Source organism: Trichechus manatus, unplaced genomic scaffold (assembly GCF_000243295.1).
Source record: "Trichechus manatus latirostris isolate Lorelei unplaced genomic scaffold, TriManLat1.0 scaffold00005, whole genome shotgun sequence".
NCBI lineage: Eukaryota > Metazoa > Chordata > Mammalia > Sirenia > Trichechidae > Trichechus > Trichechus manatus.
Genome location: NW_004443941.1, coordinates 19,139,955 through 19,158,574, shown reverse-complemented (window position 1 = coordinate 19,158,574; position 18,620 = coordinate 19,139,955). Strand labels below are relative to the sequence as shown.

Here is an 18,620-nt window from a genome sequence, read left to right as displayed (position 1 = left end):
CCCGCCCGCCCGCAGATTTTAACACTTGAGCATTTTAGTGCTGACTCAGACCAGGCAGCCAAGAGTTACCGGCTTGGGCCTTCCTTGCATCAGGGCCCTCCCAGGCCTGGCCCTGTCATCCGGGCTCCTGAGCCGCTGGAGGGCTCACAAACCCTCATCTATTCCCATGGGCAGGCGCAGAGCTTTGGCCTTCTAAATAAGATTGTGTGTTTCTTTTCCACACCCAGGAATAGATTCAGAAAGTGAGGGGTGGAAAATATCACACGCATGCATCCTTTCTCAGAAGGTGGCACACTCTAACTGGGCTGCTTAAAAACTAGGTTCGTCTTCAAACAGCCAGTGGAAATGACACTAAAGACTTTCTAAATACCGTCACATTCTGGGCTCATTTTCACAACTGACTACAGAAGGATTCTAGCTTGAGTACAATTCGGCCTTGGGGCCAGAGTCAGTTTTAGCTCCACTCCCAAATCTTGTCATGTCCTTACTTGCAATTTCTACTTTTATTTCCCTTAATGTACAAGAAAACTTGCACAGGGGTGAATCAAGCAATACCAGAGCGTTTGGTGTGCTGTAAAGACAATGACTTCTGGACTCCCCATTGACTTGAAGTAAGAGGAAATTTCTGAATGGACCCCCCTGCGTCCCCACCCCCCAACCCGGCCCCAGCTTTCTGCCTTCCACTGGGTCTAAATTACAAAACTTCAGATCCTAGCAGTTGGGCTTTCAAACAAATCTTTAAAAATGAATATGGCTTATCCCCAAAAGAAGTCTAACATTCCGGCTGATCAAAAGTACTTGTTCAGAAAAATAAGTTTTGGAATGAAGTGGAAACAAGGCCTTTGAAATGTAGCTTGGCCTAAATAGCACCACATTGTAGACGTTTCCTCCCCATTGCACATTCTTTATGGTGAAGAGGCCAGGGAGCCTGCAGGGTCTGCGGCTGCCCCAGTCCTCCTTGGCCTCGGGCTTCCCCTCCCTCGCGGCTGAGGCCCTCAGCAGGGGCCGGGCATCTGGGAGAACTTTGAAACTGTTCCCCATCCTCTTTGGCAGCGTGCGCCAAGCACCAAAACGCTCCCGTTAACACTAGTGCTATCACCGGTAACGTGAAACAGCTGCCCTAGGCCTGGCGTGATCCACCAGTCCGCCCCCCCAGGCCCTCGGGGCTCAGCTGTGAGTCACAGGAGACCCTGGCTCAGGCAGGCCAGGGAGAGGGGATGCTAGCTGGGATGCGAGGGTTGGCTGATAGAGCCCAGCTGTTGTAGATAAGAAAACAAACGATTGCTAAATCCCTTACCTACTTTGGAAAAAGTGTTTGAACTGTGTGCATGTATGTGGGAGGAGGAAGAAGGAAAAACATGAATTGATTTATGAACCTGATTTTAACTTTTTAAAGCGATTGTTTTAAAATGACTGTAGGAAAAGCGGAGTCTCCATATTAAAATTTTGTTCAACTAAGAATCAGCAGCCACAACCCTTCCTTTTTCTGCAGACCTGGGTTGAATTTGCTTTCTGGCCACTTGTAGGCTGTCTAAAGCACAGACACCGATTTTTTTTCTTTGCATAAATAACTTATGTGTGCTCACTCCTAGAGGAAGTTGTCTGCGTAAACAAACATCACCCAGATATAAGTTGAACCTGTTTAATCTTCCTTCCCTTCCCCGCCTCTCCAGACAAGCAGCCAGGCTTTCCAAAGTCCAAGCTTAACAGTGGCTTTCCCCCACCTCCAGTTCAGCTCTCACAGGCTGGCGGCCACAGGCTGGCAGAGGCCCCTCCCACTCCGAGCAGTTGTTCCTTGGGTGTCCCAGCGAAAAAGCAGACCCTTGGCTGCCTCTGCGGCCACGTGACCCACTCAGTGACTCACAGGCCCGCCACACCCCTCCAGGCCTCCCCGCCACAAGCCAGCCAGCCAGCACTGGGATGCATCTTATTACCAAGGGGAACAGCCAGCTAATGCCCTTGACAGTCCAAATAATTACTTTCTTCCAGCTACAAGGACCTGATATAAAATACATACGGGTGAGGTGGACAGAAGCCCTTCTTAACCCTGGCTCTGCCAGCTCTCCAAGACCTGGGAAGTCCCTGACAAAGTGATGGGAAGCTGGAGAGCTAGATAGTCCTCACTTGAAAACAAAGCTACTTTTACATTAAAAACTTTTTGTCCAAAAATTTTATTGGCGGAAAACTACAAAACATTTACAGTACAATGTTTACAGTCACAATGTGTAGTGAACTGATTCCCCAAAATATTTTACAACTCAAGTTGACTTATCTTGTTACATTCAAAAACCTACTCTGTCAGGGTAGTCCAGAGAGTACATCCGTACATAGTGCTCCAACGGTACCTACATACAAACTAAAGCTACTGCTCATTCATCCACTGTCCAGGAAAGCTTGGGAGACATTCCTGCCTTTCTACAAAGGATAAAAAAAAAAAAAAAAAGTACAAAGTTTTGGAATTTTCTGTAATTAAACAAGGCATATTCATGTACTACATAACATTTCAGCACTAAGAGGTGGCCCTTCACTTTATATTTTTTTAAAAAGTGGTAAAATCTTTTCCTTTTGTGCAGCTGAACCCATCCTACATTCAAATTCTCTCAAGCACTAGAAGAAACAAAATACTTATTTGGTTGAGGAAGATTTAAGGCAAGTTCTGGCCCTTCCAAAGGCACTGTGAGACTAACCCCCCACCCCATTATTGCTACATGTCTTTATACTCAGTATGTCACAGTAGAACTGGTGGAATTAAGCAAACAAAAAACACCTCTTGTTAATTTATCAAGTTGGAAATAGAAAAGTAGGCCACTTTTAAGTCTGATCACAAAGTATGTGGTCATTTTTTTTTCTTTAAAATTGGATGGGCTGCAACCATTATACATTCTAAGAAAACTCATAAGATATTCCTCAAACTACTTCCATAGCATCAAGATAGATTTCTGTGAAGAAATCAGGCAATCTTGCAAAATTTACGTAAACAAGGAAAGAAATTAATGAAATAAATATTACATACAATCTCTTAAATTAAGATTTTTTTTACTCATTTACAATAAAATAACCAAGTGAAGTTACAAAAGGCATATATTACTGTGAAAAGAACATACAACTCCACATTTTGCCGATTAATAATGGCAATCATAATTTAACATAATAAAAGAATATATATCTATTGCTTCTCATCATACTTGATAAATACAGTATGAACAAATTTTCAATGTATACCTTTCACAAGATAATAAATAAGTTAAATAGTTTTTCATATTGAGTTGTGGTGCAGTGGTGCGAATCAACTCAAGACAGCTAAAAATTCAGCAGTTATTCCCCAACAATTACAAACTAAGCTCTGCCCAAGGCTTCCAGGGAGCAGACAAAATGGTTCTATACTAAACATCCACTAAGTGGGGGCAATGAAACCAGTATGAAACTTTGGAATGCAATGTTTTTTTTTTTTTTTTTAAAAGATATGAACTTTGTAAAAAGAAAAAAGTAATAATAACCTAAGGCCAAGGGCTACTATCAAGGCATATTCTTGGCAGAATATTGGATTCTAAAAGCTTATATAGATTTAGTTAAGGTGGTGGCTGGCTGGTTTGTTTACACTGGTCTGAGACAAATGACAATTGGGAACTTCTCTCAGGATAGAGTTCCCACATCTGGACTGTGACTAATGCTTTTCAAGTTAAGAGATGGAATGGTGGTTGGTAGCTGCTGGTGCTGGGCTGACTTTTTCCTAAAGTCCCAAACGTATCAGAGACCTAAAATAGGTGTTTGTTTTTTCTTTTTTGTTCTATTCGCATCACAACTGCCCTGTTGTGAATATTGTGTTCACCAACACAAAATGTTCGTTGGCTTTCTTTGCTCAACAACAATGAAACTTCTGAATAATAATAATAAAAATAATAAAAATGAGAGGAAACCGAACGGGGAGGGGTGGGGGCCCACTCCCAGCAGAGTTCGAGTCCCAAGTGCTCGGCCCGGCCTGCAGTCTGCCAGTGGCCTGTGTCCTGCCCCCTGTTCCCCAGCAGGGACGAGGTGGCCAGGGACGTCCTCCAACACCCCCAGAGACACCTTGCCCTTCTTCCTCCTCCTCCTCACTGGCGCCCTCTTTCCTCAGTCGTCAGAGATGGAGAGGCGGCTGAAGATGGGCAGGCGCCGGCCAGGGTCGAGGCTGGGGGACTCGGAGCCGCTGAGGCTGCCCGAGCTCAGGGAGCCGCTCAGGTAGCTGTCGCGGTCCGACAGCGAGTCCGGGGGGCTAGGGGGCGCGTCGAACACCGGGGACTCCGACAGGCGGCGCGGCAGTTGAAAGCTGAAAGGAGGCGAGGGCGGCGCGGTGGCGCTGGCAGGGAGGGGTGCGCTAGGCGGCGCCGGGGGCTGCGAGGGGGTCGCCAGGCCTTGCTGTTGCTGCTGGCTGCGATAGTAGGCGGCGGCCACCGCGGCGAAGCTGTGGGTCTGAATGGCGAGCGGCGTGATGAGGCTGCTCAACTCTGGGCCGAAGGCGAAGGCGTTGTTGGCACACGAGGCCGCCAAGCAGGCGGCGCACTGGGAGCCCGGCGCGAGCAGGTCCTCGGCGCCCCCGGCACCATACAGCAGCGCGGCGGCTGCCGCCGCCGCGGCCGAGGCACAGCATGCCGGGGCGCCGGAGGGCGTGGAAGCCGCCGAGGCCGAAGAGCAGGACGAGGCCGACGAGGAGCAGGACGAGGCCGAGGAGCAGGAGGGCGGCGGTGGCGTGCGCGATGTGGGGCTGTCGAGCAGCAGCGGCGACTCGAGGCCCCCCGGGGGCTGGTGGTGGCCTGACGGGAAGCCGGAGAAGCTGAGGCTGTGGTGTAGCTTGGGCCGCGGCTCCCGCGGGGGCGGCGCGAAGCCCAGGTGCAGCGCATCGCGCGGGCTGAAGTTGCGCAGGTCCCCGGAGGCGCCCCCCGATGGCGCAGGCCGCCGCTCATCCGCGTTGTGGATGAAGTGGCAGCGCGGCCCGTAAGGGCAGAAGCCGATGGTGTGGAAGGTGCGGCACAGCTCCGTCTTATACTTCGGGTGCCGCGTCAGGCTGCGCAGCTCGTGGAAGCCGTGTGCGAACTGGCACTTCTCGCCGTACTTGCACGTGCCACTCTCCTCGAAGGGCCGGCACAGCTCGGTCTTGTAGCGCGTGGAGTTGATCTGGGAGCCGCCGCCGCTGCCCTTCTGCTGCTGCTGCTGCTGCAGGTGCAGGAGATGCTGGCTGCGCTCTCCATTCTCGCTGAACGAGCGATCCCGGAATTTGTTCTCCTTGTTGAGCAGGGCCGTGCCACCGCCCCCCGACGGCTCTTTGAGGGTGCCGTAGGAGGCCGGGCCGCTGGCCACAGCGCCGCCGCCACAGCTGCCACCATTAGTGGCGCCCTGGAACTTGGGCGAGCAGCTGCTGGGGCTGGGTGCGGGGTGGGCGAGAGCGTGCAGGTTGCTGGCCGAGTGCCGTCGGAGGAAGCCCGGTGTGAAGCTCGAGCTTGGGGCGGCGGCCACGGGAGTCCCCACCGCCTTCTTGTCCAGCATGCTGTTCAGATTGAGGTTGGCCAGAGATTTCTCCGTCTGCCAAAGGGAGGGAAGCGGGGAAGGGATGAAAAATGGAAGCGAAGAATTGGGGCGAGCTGCAGCATAAACTTCCAGCCTTCAGAATTTTTTTTTTCTTGGCATATTTCGACTCGGCCCCCACCCTCCACCTATACAAGCGCAGAAAAATCAAGTTGGCATAGGCAGAAGTCGGACAGTGAAGGACGCCCACCGCGGGCCGCGCACGGTTTCGACATGTGACACTAGCCGGTGGACCGCCGGGCTGGGCGGCGCAAACCCGGCCCAGGAAGCCCCAGGCAGCGTGGCCGCGGTCGGCTCCGGAGAAACTATAAACAGCTACAGCGGCTCCCTCCCTGCTCTTTCTCCCCGCCCACAGACGCTAGCACACACTCCTGCAAACTCCAGGATTTCTCCCGATTCGAAAAGTCAAGGTGGGGAGGGAGTCCCCGAGAGCCAGGAAAGGAAGCAAAGTCTGAAAACAACGGCTTCCTGCCTGCCCTCCTTCCGCCCTGCTCCGCCGCGTACCTTGCACAAGAAGTCGATGTCGTAGAACGCGGACAGAAGTGTGGTCGACATGTTTCTGGGTCTTGTAATGGTCGGAGCTGCAGGCGGAGAAGTCCGGAGAAGCCCTCGGGGCGGCGCGGCCGGGCTTGAGCCACGACGAATAACGGGCGAGGGGCGAAGGTGGGACCGAAAGTTTGCTGGGGGGCTAGAAAAGAGGGAGAGGGAAGCAGCGTGGACTGGTTTGAGTGCCCTGGAGTGAGGAGTGGGGGGAAAGTTGAGAGAAGCAAAGAGCGCTCCTCCGCGCCCCCGGGGTGCCCGGCCCGCCCCCCCCCGCGCGGAGCCGACGGCAGCTCGCGGACTGCTGGAACTCGGCGGCCTGCGAGCGCGCGCCCTATATAGAGCTGGGGAGCGCAGCAGTGGCACGGAGGGCGCGCCGGGGGAGGGGACAGAACGCTGACCCGGCCGGGGTCTCCAGGCAACACCGCCCGCCGACTCGCGGACGTCAGGCGTCTTCCCGGCCTCCCATTGGCCGCCGCCAATTTTTTTCCTCTGGGGGAGGGGGTGGAGAGGCATTGGGGCGGGGCAGGCTGCCTGGGCGCGCGGGGCGGCGTGGAGAGCTCGGCCCAAATGGGTGCTGCTGGAAGGTACGGCACCCCGCATGTGGGGCTGCAATGTGGAAAGCCCCAGCACGTATAACGCGACAGGGTTCTGCAGCAGTAGACGTGCCTTTCCCTGCCCGATCCTGCTAGGCAGGCGGACTTGAAGAGCTTTAATCTTTTACTCTCGGTTTTGTACAGGGCGCGGGAATTGCAAAATGCACGAATATTGCAACCGTCCGCGCACCCGGACGATTTGCTAAGGGTGCTCTGGCCAGGGGGCGGGGGTTCTGGGTCTGAGTCCCATGGGTGGAGGCCCCAGCCCAGCTGCACGTGGAGACGCGGCGGGGTTGGGGCGGGAGCGGCCACGCGGGCTACCGCTGCTGCGGTCTTGCCCCGAGGAGCTTGGGCGGTTTCTCCGCCCCCCCTGCCTCCCCGCCCAAGCTGCAGTAAACAGCGCTTGAGCGCCGGGGCGGCCGGGCAGGGCTAAGTGTCTGAGGACAAGGCACTGGCTTTGCTAATCACATCACAAGACCTTGAGCCAGGGCCAAAGGCGCGGAGCGTCCCGGGCGGGGGAGCCGGCTAGGAGGAAAGGCTGGGAAGAGTCGCGCGGGCATGGACGCCACTTCCCGTCCGTCTACTGTTTTGCTCGGCCCGGCCTTCCCCCGCTCTTCTGGGATTGGGGTCCAGCTGCTCACCGAGGCTCCCTGCCCCGACACAAGTTGGGCCTGGAGCGCCCCCTAAGCCCCTTCCCTCTCCAACGGTTGGGACGCCGCGCCCCGTCTTAATTCGGTGCGGGCCGCAGATCCCGGCTGAGATAGGCCCGCGTGCGGCCCGGGTTGGGCACGGAGGACATGGATGGTAGGCGCGCCTTCCCTCCGCTTCCCTCTCTTCAGCCCCACGCCCCAACAGCCTGCGCTGGGAAATGCGCATTGCCAACTCGGCGCGACTGAGCGTCCCGCCCCCGTCCGGGTACGGGACAGACACCCCCTCTAGCGCCCAGTGAGGCTAAAGCTGCTGACTTTTTCGGGCAGGCAGTCCCACTCAGGCTGATCGGAAGCAGGCTGATCCGGTACACTCTTCACTTCGCGTCTGTACAGGCTGGCTGTCAACAAGCTGGAGCCTGGCCCACGATTTCGCACACCTGGCAGCCCAGGTCACACTTGGGCCCAAGCTGAAAGGTCCGGTACCGGCCAAGAAGGAAGTCACGCGACCCACACCCCGTCCCAAACTTGATCTTTTCTTGCTGTGTTTCTTTGCAGTCATGTCTCCTCGCGGTTAAACTGGTAGGAAAGGGCCAGGCCCTTCATTCGGGAACTGACTCCTTAGCCCACACACCTGCCCAGTGAGGCCTTTAAGATCGGAAATGGAGGGCTGGAGTTCAGGCCCAGCCCCTTACAAGCCATGTGATCTTGGGCAAATCACATCATCTCGTTGTTACTTGGGTTTTCTTGTAAAATTAAGATAAATCTTGTTTTACTTCTCTCTCACCTTTGTCAAAGCACAAATGAGATGATCTCTTAAAAGATAAACAAGTATAAGCTATCTTAAGTATTTTTTAAAAAGTAACAAAGCATAAACATGAGGAAAGGGAGGCCTCTGGGCTGTGGCCAGATGGATGGGGGTCCACAGAACCTCAAGTTCAGAGTGAGAGGACACTAAAATCTCAGACCCCAGCGCTTGGTGCTGAGGGTGACGACCTCAGAACGGGTGGAAAACCACTTCACTCTCTTTCCACCAGCCTGCACTGGCCCCTAGACAGGGCTGGGCAGCTTGGCTGACATTTGGAGGAAATGACCAGGGCACCCAAGAACCCTGATCTGTTTTGTTTTTTGTTGAGGTGGCCCTGAGAGCAGGGTATCCTCCGAGCCTCTCCTGAGACTGCATCAGGAAAGGGTGAAAGTCATTTCCCTAGCCTCTGCTATTAGGTCAGTTAACAAGATTTCAGATACAAAACCAGTGGGAACACCTGTCTCGCCCTCCCAGGCTGGCCATAGCAAAGATCAAAATCAAGGGTAATTCCCATTTAACAGCGATGAGAAAACCCACTTGCAGGCCTGTTAGAAGGATTCTGGAGATAGCACGTAAACAGGTTATGGTGTATGCTCTGGTTCAGAGTACTTGCTCGTGTAAAGTATTTTTATTATTACATAACTGCTTTTATTTCATTCTAGATGGAGCAAAAAGGAATCCTGGCCTTTTCCAGTAAGCTGGGCTTTGTTGGGGCCAGCTCAGTAATGACTCCTCATGGCTATCCCATTACTCCAACAATTCCCTGACTTCATTAGCTACATCTTCTCAGAACAAAAAAGTGGTAAGTTGGCACCTTTCCATCAAGTTTGGGCTTGACAGATGCCTAACCAGGTAATGAATTCAGGATCACAAAAACCACATTTTGGGCCAAATGGTGCAAAATCACCAGGAAATTTCCTGTCCTCTAAAGGACAAAGCTTTGGATACTCAGTTAACTTCTTTCCTTGACTGACTCTTCAGGGCTGTTTATACTTCCACCATCATGGCTGTGTTTTTAGCATTAGGTGGTTTTCACTCAAAGACAAATTACATTTGAAACATCAGCTTTTCTGCAGTCGGACATGATCATATCGAATTCTCCTCAACATCAGTTAAACATCAATAAAATAATTCTAAGTGACCGCTCACCTGAGAAGTATTTAAAAATATTTACAGACTCTAAAAGCTGGAGCAAGTTTTACACTGACTGAAATGGCTTTTTCAGATAACTAGGATGAAAAATAAAATGTGGATGAGGCTAAGACCCATCCAAGTTATGAATCTCAAAGTAACTGTCTGTGGGTAACAATTGTTCTGAAATTACAAATTAAAAATGGCAAGCCCATGGAAAACAGAGCCCAGCAGCAAAATGTGTGCAAGAGCGACACCTGCTGGGTATCTGGGGGAGAGGGCTGGAATGGGCTTGGAAAAGCACAAAACCTTAAGGTTTCTAGATTAAATCACTAAAATGGGTAAATGTGTTTATTGGCATCTTAAGTGAGTATCTTGTAAATTGTCACCAAGCAAACGATAGTAAACAGTGTAAGCTTCAAATAAATCATTTATTCTGGCCCTCCCTTCCCCAGGTTGCTTCACTGGGTAGCAAAATCAGGTTTACTAGCATTATCACAAACACTTTTTTTGGGGTGAGGAGAGCTCTTGGTGGCTCTTTTAATAGGATGGAATGTGTAAGTCACTGCAGGCCTTACACATGCAAACGGTAAAAACAAAATTATCTGTATGAAGTTGATCCTTAATTCTCTCAGGATTTAACATTTGGAACATATTTCTGCCTTGCTGAAATGGAGTAAAATTTAGAAATTGGATCATATGGGCTGTTTGCCAACTAATCCAGCCCCTACATCCAGCTAAAAAGGAGGGGGGAGGATCATGTGTTAAAACCAATTCTGGAAAGAAAAAAAAGCAACCAAAAGCTCAATTTGTATAGTCAGTTCACAGGCAGTCAATGCAGACAGGCTATGGCTGGAAGTTAGAGGTGTTGGGGGACAAAAGAGGCTAATTCAGGCCTGCAGGTGGCCTGCACCTGGGAGCGTGATGGCCTCACTTCCTACAGTAGCTGCAATAAACCTGGCTGACTTGACTGAGTGAACTGAAGAAAAACTCCTCTGTAGGAAGGGACGTAAGACTAGACTCAGAGAAGCGGTGGAGGCGTGAAGGGGGAAAGTTCTTGAATTTATGTTCAACACATTTCCTGCAGATTTAGTGGAGGAATCATCCACGCCCCCTATCCCTAGAAACTTCTTTGCTCAACATGCTGTTTCTGCTCTTGGCAGAGTTAACTGACTCGCTTCTGGAGGAGAATCAGAAGCACTGAGAACCTGGGTGTCTTCCCCTTCCTTCCCTTCCAGAAAGGCCAGCAGCCTCAGACAAGCCAAAGTCCTTTCCTTCTGAATGCGCAGTCTTGTGAACTCCACTGTCTTCAAAAACTCGGCGGTTGGTGGCAGCTCTCTGAAGACCTGGGAGAGGAGGTGGTACTGCTCTGACACTGTCCTTCGAAGGTGAGGGAGGGTCTCAGGGCCGGGGGGATGCCAGCTAGATTTGGAGAGGAGCCAGGAGAGGTGCTTGTAGAGGTATCTCACGGACACCAGGGTCTCAGCCCAAAGGTTGACGTCTGCTTTTTCAAACAGGTAGTCTTCTTCCACCTAAACCCAATGAAAAAGCCAAATGTCAGGCTAAAAGGGAATGTTGACAAGTCCCAGCCTAGGCTAAGGAGAGTCCTGCCAGATGCAGGAGAGGCATGTCCCCTCCCCCACCTGACAGAGGGCCCACTCTCGCCTGTCAACACCCACGTATACACACCACTTGCAGCCTTGAAAGTCACCTTCTATTTTCACTAGTTGTACATCTCCACCAGAGAGGAATTTTTTTCGCCCAGACTTAACATGACCTTTGATAAAGATGTATTTGTGGTTCAAAGCTGAGATATTTTGGGTGCCTGATGTTGAAAGCTAGGTAACCAGGGAACCTCAACCTGGGAGTGGGCCCTAGACCTGAGGGTGTGTGTGGGAATCAGGAGAGAGGAAGGGAGATCTCAGTAGCAGAACAAAGAGCAAAGACTTATCAAGCACAAGCAGCAGTCTCTAAGTATGAAACCAAATTTCTCCCATGCTGTGGATTCTCAAGGCCATTTTATCACAGACAGTTTGTCATGTCTCCAAACTTCCCATAAACAGCCTGCTTTTTGAACTCTTGGTCTGCTGGGGATGCCAGGAAGGCCAGCTGAGTCAGACACTGGTGGATCTGATTTACAGTTCTCGAGATGCTTTTGCTGCTTGTCTTGGTCCTCAGTTTCCCTATCTGTTGAGTGTACACCCCTATCTGGAGGGGGCTAATAGTTTTTTTAAGCAGCAAGTGTCTAGAAGAACTCTAATTCTCTAGAAATGCTTCACCCTCAGAACTAACCTTGGGGAGCCCTGAGCTACTCCAATGCTGACTAGTAAGCATTCTCCATAATGAAATTCTCGACCTCCAAGGGGGCCCTTTCAAAGTCTTCTTCCCGCACAGATCCGAAGGCTTACCACTGGAACCCCAAAAGCAGTATGAGAGCTTCCCACATGCCCATAGCAGCACCCAGCAGGCTGCCATGATCATGCGGCGCCTTTCCTGATGGTTCTGGATGTACCTGAGCACCCAGCAGCACACGTGCGGTGGCCATGCCAGGCCCAGTCAAGCCTGTAAGTGCTATATCCTGCGGGCTCAGGACACTCCAGCCCTGCCTCCCGCTGCCCTTAGGTGTCCAAATTACCTGACACGTGCTCTCTGCACAGACCACGAGGTCGTCATTCTCGCCCAACAGCCATCTCAGCAGGATGGGGAGTCCAGGGGCCAGCTGGTCCCACTGCTGGAGCAGGTCACACAACACAGCCACGGCCAGAGCCAGAGCGATGGAGGCGTCCACCTGGCAGAAGGCAAACTCTGCAGAGATAGTAGAGAGGCAAGTAAGGAATGGGCCACCCAGCGCCAGCCTGGGGAGGCTCTGTGAGACTGTGGGACCATGCGGGCCCAGGTAAAATCACTGCCATCAGCCAGCAGAGAAAGAGGTGGCTTGGCCTGACTGAAGGCTAGTAACCCACTTCTGAGGCCTGCTGTCTGCACACCTAGAATGAGTCACAGGCCTCATCCCCCACCGCCATGCTCCCTATCCCTGTGTGGACAGAAGCAGTACCACCTGCAGGAATGGGCATTTCTCTCCCCTTCACCTCTCCCGTGGGACTGGAAGGCATCAGGAAAGCTTCCCCTCTCACATCTCCACTGCAGGCACCCACTGCCCGGATTCCATTGGTTTGCCCCTTCCCCCTTGCTTTTTGAAAGCAAATCCCCTCGGGCACACAGCACATGAAATCTCTAATGTCTTAGAGCAGAGGGTCAGCAAACTTCTTCTTAAAGGGCCAAAGAGAAAATATTTTAGGTGTTGTCCATATGGTCTCCATCCCAAGTACTCAACTCGGCTGCTGTTGTGCCACGCGGCCACGAGCAACAGAGAAACAAATGGGTGTGACTGGGCGCCAATAAAACTTCATTTACGGACACAGATTTTCATATGCTTAGAAATATTCTTCTTCGGATTCTTCCCTCCAACCATTTAAAAATGTAAAAACCATTCATCACTCATGGGCTCTACAAAAACAGGTGATGGGCGGTATTTGGTCCTTGGACCCTAGTTTGCTGACCTCCATCTTACAGTGACTTTGTTTTTCAGAGGTTTGTCTCCATGGCTGCCTGGGGGAGGGGTGCTGAAAGAAGAGAATGGGGTACAGAAAGAGGAAGTGGGGTGCCTTGGGGAAACCACTGCTTACTTCACCATTTTGCCTGAGACAGTCCTAAATATGGGTTTGTAGGGAGGCTCAGGGTATTGCCTCACTTCTGCTAACAACCCTGCCCCTGCCCACCCACACCCTGGAGGATGTCTGAAATATGGGACTGGAGTCCCGTTACTCAGACGATGAACCTGATCCAGCCGTGCACCAGTAACTGTCTTTCAACGACCCACTTCTGCTGAGCCCGTGTCTCTCCCAAGTCCAAAGTCTCCAACTCCAGCAGACAGGCCTGCCCTTGACCACTGGGCCCCAAAGGAGATTTGCTCAGCACACGGGGAGAAGGCTCAGAGTTGGGAATGGAAGGCTTATGGTAGTTCCCCAGGGTATTGAGCCTGGCTTACCTGATGGCCCCAGTGAGCGTTGATTATGTGCTAGGCCCTAACCAAGTGCTTTATCTCTAATCCTTCCAGCATCCTATGGGTTGGGTAGGATTTTATTGCTACTTCATAGAGGAGGTAACGGTTCAGAAAGGTTAGCCCACTTACACACAGTCACAGAGCTCTAGGTGGCTATAAAGAAACCAGAATCAGCAACAAGTTTTGCGTTCGTGCAAAGGACAGCTTCGAGAATTAATAGCAATGTTCAAGAGACGCAGGTTTTTGTGGCAAGATGAGCAAGGTTGGTGGCCTCCAGGAGGACCTAGAGGCCACAGAGGGAGCCTGCACTCACGTAAGCTGTCAAAAGGGCTGATCTTACCATCCTCAGAGCCCCAAATAAATCCCATAGGGGACCTACCCCCTAGTACCCCCACTCCCCATGCTACTAGCTCCACAGCCTAGGACCAGGATTTAAAATGGGAGGATTTGAAGGAGGAGGAAGCAGAGGAGGAGGAGGTGGGGGCCCCAGTGGCAAAAGCCCAGTCTGGCTGTAGATCTGAGCCATGTGCTGATCAGGCCTTTGCCTACAATACAGACTCTATTTTTATCTCTACCCGACTCCTCTGTGTCCTTCTCAACTGGTCTAGAACCCCAAAGAATTGAAAATACATATGAGGACCAGCAGAAGATTAAATACACAGCAGATGCTCAAAAGATACCTGTTCACGGCTCTGGAGATTATGAAATCTTTTCCTTTACCCCACTTGATTTCATTTGAACACTTACATTGGAACTGGCACAAAGAAAGCATTCAATAAATGATAACTAGTATTATTCTTGACAATAATAACACTTCACTTCTACTGAATCATGGACTACTCCCACAATCCTATGAGGGAGGTATCCCTAGTTAACAAACGAGGGAGCTGTGTTTCAGAGGTTGGGTAACAGGTCCAAGTTTGCACGGTTGGCGGTGGTGATGCGAGGCTAAGTCTGTCTCAGTGGGCAGATTCCTTCCTGCCTGCCCCCAACCCTGCAGCGTGGCAAAGGAGAAACACTCCCAGCACTCTATGGAGATGAAGAAGTCAGACTTGGTTTTATCACTTTTCTTCAAAAAAAAAAAAAAAAAAAAAAGGCTCCCTGCTGGGGGCCATGTTTTGAAAAAAGGTCAAAGCTATAAGTTCTCAGCATTGTGGTACCACTGGCAGGTCTGCTTATCCTGAAGCCTTTCAGAAAACTGACCTTCTGATCCACTCCTCTCTGCAGCCTCCTTTTTTGTCTCCTTAAGATAAAGACTGAAAGTCCCAAAGGGAGAAAAAAGTTTCATCCACCAGCAAAATCAGCGGCTGCAGCTCAGGCAACACTCCTCTTGGGTCCGTAAAAAACACATGGGGGTGACCAAAGATGCCACCATGAGGTCAGGCTCTGCTCCCGCCCCATCTGATAGGACTGCGAGCCCTCATCCTGCACCATTTTGCCAAAAATCATGCTTAGGAAGGGGCGAGAGAGGGATAGGAGTGACAGGGGCACGAGAGGAAGACGGGGGTGATTTGGCTGGAGTTAAAACCATTTGCTGCCAAGTCGATTGCGACCTCGTGTATCAGAGTAGAACTGTGCTCTGTAGGGTTTTCAATGCCTGATTTTTTGGAAGTAGACCACCAGGCCTTTCTTATGAGGTGCCTCTGGGTGGACTCGAATCGCCAACCTTTTGGTTAGCAGCCAAGTATGTTAACAATTTGCACTTCCCAGGAACTCCTTGGCTGGAGTGGACCTAGATAAAATTATAACCACCTAAACACTGACCCTGCAAGAAGAGGAAGGAAGGCTGGGATATTAGGCGGAGGGGAAGAGGATTAGTTGGATTCAGTTCTCCTGGTTGAGGGGTCAGATGCATCCCACGAGTTCCCTCTTTTACTATCTTGTCTTGGTCTAAGGCAGCTCACCAGAACAGCCCAGATAACTACTGGCCAAATGCCTTGTGAAGTGGAGGCTGAAGAGTAGGGAGAGAATTTTTCACCTAAATATGCAGGCTAGCCAGACCCTCATGGGTTCTAAACCCATTATCAGCAAAACAAGAAAGCAAGTGACCAGGCAACAAGTATGTTTTAAGAATCTGTTGTGTGACCTGAAGAGCCAGAACCATCTTGAAAATGAAGAACACAAAGTTGGAGGACCCACGTTTCCCAATTTCACATCTTATTACAAAGCTGAAGTAATCAAGACAATGTGATCTAGCATACTGTATGGCATAGTGACATATGGAACAATGGCACAGAATAGAAAGTCTAGAAATAAACCCTTGTATTTATAGCCAATTAATATTCAACAAGGGTGCCAAGACCATTCAACAAAGAATAATCTTTTCAATTAACATGCTGAGACAACTGGATATCTACATGCAAAAGAATGAAGTTGGACCCTTATATCACACCATATACAAAAATTAACTCAAAACAGACCAAAGACCTAAATGTAAGAGCTAAATCTATAAAACTCTGTAAAAAAAATAGGAGTAAATCTTTGTGATTTGGGATTAGGCAGTGGTTTCTTAAATATGACGCCAAATGCACAAGCAACCAAAGAAAAAAACTTGATAAATTGAACACCATCAAAACTAAGAAATTTTGTTCTTCAAAGAACACCATCAAGAAAGTGAAACAACAACCCAAAGAATGGGAGAAAATATTTGTAATCCTATATTTGATAAGAGACTTGTAACCAGAATATGTAAAGAACTCTTACAACTCAATAATAAAAAAGACAAATAACCTAATTAAAAAATGGGCTAAGGATATGAATAGGTATTTCTCCAAAGCAGATATAGAAATGGCCAGTAAGCACACAAAAAGATGTTTAATATCATTAGCCATCTTGGAAATGCACATCAAAACCACAATGAGATACCACTTCATAGACATAGGGATGGCTAGAATCAAAAAGATAATAACAAACGTTGGCAAGGATGCGGAGAAACTGGAACCCTCATACATTGCTGGTGGGATTGTAAAATGGTGCAGCAAGTTTGGAAAACAGTCTGAGGTTCCTCAAAAGGTTAAACATACAGTTAGCATATGACCCAGCAATTCCACTCCTAGGTATATACCCAAGAGAAGTGAAAACATACGTTCAAACAAAAACTTGTACGTGAGCGGTCACAGCAGCATTATTCACATTAGCTTAAAAGTGGAAACAACCCAAATATCCACCAACTGATGAACTGATAAATAAAACCTGGTTTATCCATACACTGGAATATTACTTGGCAATAAAAGGAATAAAGTATACATGCTACAACATGATAAACTTTGAAAACATTATGCTAAGAGAAAGAAACAAACTCCTTGCTCCCAGTGGATTCCGACTCACAGTGACCCTGGTAAGGACAGATTAGAACTGCCCTACAGGGTTTCCAAGGCTGTAATCTTTTCCTGTGGAGCAGCTGGTGGGTTCAAACCTCCGACCTTTCGGTTAGCAGCCGAGCGCTTTAACCACTGTGCCACCAGGGCTCCTTAAGTGAAAGAAGCCAGACACAAAAGGTCACATATTGTATGATTCCATTTATATGAAATGTCCAGAATAGGCAAATCCATAGAGACGGAAAGTAGGTTAGTGGTTGCCTAGGGCTGGGGGGGCAGGGGACATGCAGGAATGAGGAGTGATTGCTAATCAGTACAGAGCTTCTTTTCTAATTAATATTTTATTTTTGGTAAAAATACACACAGCAAAACCTGCTCCCATTTAACAGTTTCTGGACATAATGATCAGTGACACTGGTTACATACAGGGTTTCTTTTTGGGATGATGAAAATGTTCTAAAATTAATTGTGATGGTTGCCTAACTCTGTGAATATACTAAAAACCAGTGAATTGTACACTTTAAATGGGTGAATTGTACAGTATGTAAATTATATCTCAATAAAGCTGTTACAGAAGAGAAAGAATCCACTGTGTGCCCAAGTTGGTGCTAGGTGCTGGGAGGAAGCTTGACCACAGCGCCTGCCTTTAAAGAGCTCACAGTCTACCTGAGCTCACAAACGGTTAATGCTTGGACAAGTGCTTGTTTGTGGAGCACAGGCTTCAGGTGCTGGAAGAATCTGCAGGAGTGACTGGTGGGTAGGTCAGCAGGGTGGAGAGGAGTACAAGAAGATGTCCAAGAAGACATCCTGGAAGAGCTAGGACTCTGCCTGACCCTTTATCAGATAGGAAATAGCTACTGGGGATCTTCTATATGGCCAACGTTGTGCTAGACACGGTGGGAAAACAAGAAAATGCCAATGTCCTGCCTTCAAGAAGCTGGTAGTCTAGGTGGAAAGGTAAGGCACACCCAGGCAAAGTGAGAACATCAGGTTCAGATCCCAAGACTGCAGGAGTTAATGGAGAGGAGAGGGCAGTGTGGGCTGGAGCACTAATGAAGTAAGTCATCTCCGAGCCTCCTCCTCCCAGGGGCTACCCTGCTAAGGCAAGTGTGAAATACACCCTAGAACCCCTGTGGGGTGCTTCCAACAGGGAGGTCTGCTGAAGGACACTCATGTCCATGGCAGGCTGACACAGGGCTCCTGACAGTCATTTGGAAGCGAGTTGGAAACTAACAAGTCAGCATTTAGAACTGGTGAATCCAGTGCCTGGTGAATCCTTGTGATGGCTAAGTCACTTGTGTTCTAGAGGAAGGGAGCTAACATGAGGTTTCAGGACTCCTGCAGTTTGACTTCCTCTTGCTACTGCCCCAGCCACATCAGGGCTCTCCTGCTGAGGCAGATGCTTAGCTGTCAACAACTCTTGCTGACACTCCTGGGGTGGAGGGCCAGCTGCTCCCTCTGCCTGTCTTCTTCCCCATCTCCATGAAGAGGCCCACCTCAAGGCTGGGAGCTATATTCTGGGTCCACTACAAGTCCCAGTTGGTCTTCTCCCACTAAGGGAGGTGATCATTACTTTCTAGGCAGGTAGACAGGTGAAGTCACAGGCTTTGAGATCATCTTTAACTGTGCCGATTAAAAGGAAAATGCCAATGTGGATTTTTTCCAGGTGCCAACCTTGAAAACCATTTCAGACCATGGACTATAAGCCCACCGTCTATTCTAAAGTGCATGGGAGAGATGCCTTCTAGACTAAGGCCATTGGTCAAGTCTTCGTCCCAGTCTTTCCTAAGAGTCAAGTCAGCACAGTAAATGCTGCATAATGGTGATGGGTTGGATTCTCTGTGTCCCTAAATGTTGCTGTCAGGTTGATGCCGACTCATGGCGACCCTATGTGTTAGAGAGTAGAACGGTTCCACAGGGTTTTCTTGGCTGTAATCTTTATGGAAGCAATTCACCAGG

The 18,620-nt window shown here is 49.8% G+C and overlaps 2 protein-coding genes and 1 long non-coding RNA gene across 4 annotated transcripts in view; 1 reads left to right on the top strand and 2 right to left on the bottom strand.

Moving 5' to 3' along the window:
• Nucleotides 1–2,534: 2,534 nt before the first annotated feature.
• Nucleotides 2,535–6,443, bottom strand: ZFP36L2 (ZFP36 ring finger protein like 2). The gene is made up of 2 exons (XM_004369516.2): nucleotides 6,064–6,443; nucleotides 2,535–5,556 (listed from the first exon to the last, which is right to left on the bottom strand). Exons 1-2 carry the CDS (start codon nucleotides 6,112–6,114, stop codon nucleotides 4,111–4,113), a joined length of 1,497 nt encoding a protein of 498 aa, XP_004369573.1. The 5' UTR covers nucleotides 6,115–6,443; the 3' UTR covers nucleotides 2,535–4,110.
• On the top strand, nucleotides 6,115–12,043 carry LOC111821373 (uncharacterized). 2 transcript variants are annotated; one of them, XR_002824803.1, is made up of 5 exons: nucleotides 6,115–6,222; nucleotides 8,813–8,952; nucleotides 10,520–10,669; nucleotides 11,676–11,845; nucleotides 11,939–12,043. It is a non-coding gene; the product is annotated as an uncharacterized LOC111821373 (long non-coding RNA). The 2 variants fall into 2 exon arrangements; XR_002824802.1 differs by lacking the exon at nucleotides 11,939–12,043 and having other exon boundaries at nucleotides 11,676–11,935.
• The window catches only part of THADA (THADA armadillo repeat containing), a 379,793-nt gene continuing 371,590 nt past the window's right edge, over nucleotides 10,418–18,620 (bottom strand). The window contains exons 37-38 of the mRNA XM_023735532.1: nucleotides 11,917–12,086; nucleotides 10,418–10,813 (exon numbers count right to left, since the gene is read on the bottom strand). Coding sequence (XP_023591300.1) covers nucleotides 10,418–10,813; nucleotides 11,917–12,086 — 566 coding nt within the window. The remainder of the gene's footprint in view (nucleotides 10,814–11,916; nucleotides 12,087–18,620) is intronic.

Excerpts from the sequence above, each read along its gene's own strand:
- ZFP36L2 (XM_004369516.2), bottom strand. The coding sequence starts at position 6,114 with ATGTCGACCACACTTCTGTCCGCGTTCTACGACATCGACTTCTTGTGC. Across the intron at positions 5,557-6,063 it reads ACATCGACTTCTTGTGCAAG|ACGGAGAAATCTCTGGCCAA; the intron begins GTACGCGGCGGA and ends TCCCTTTGGCAG.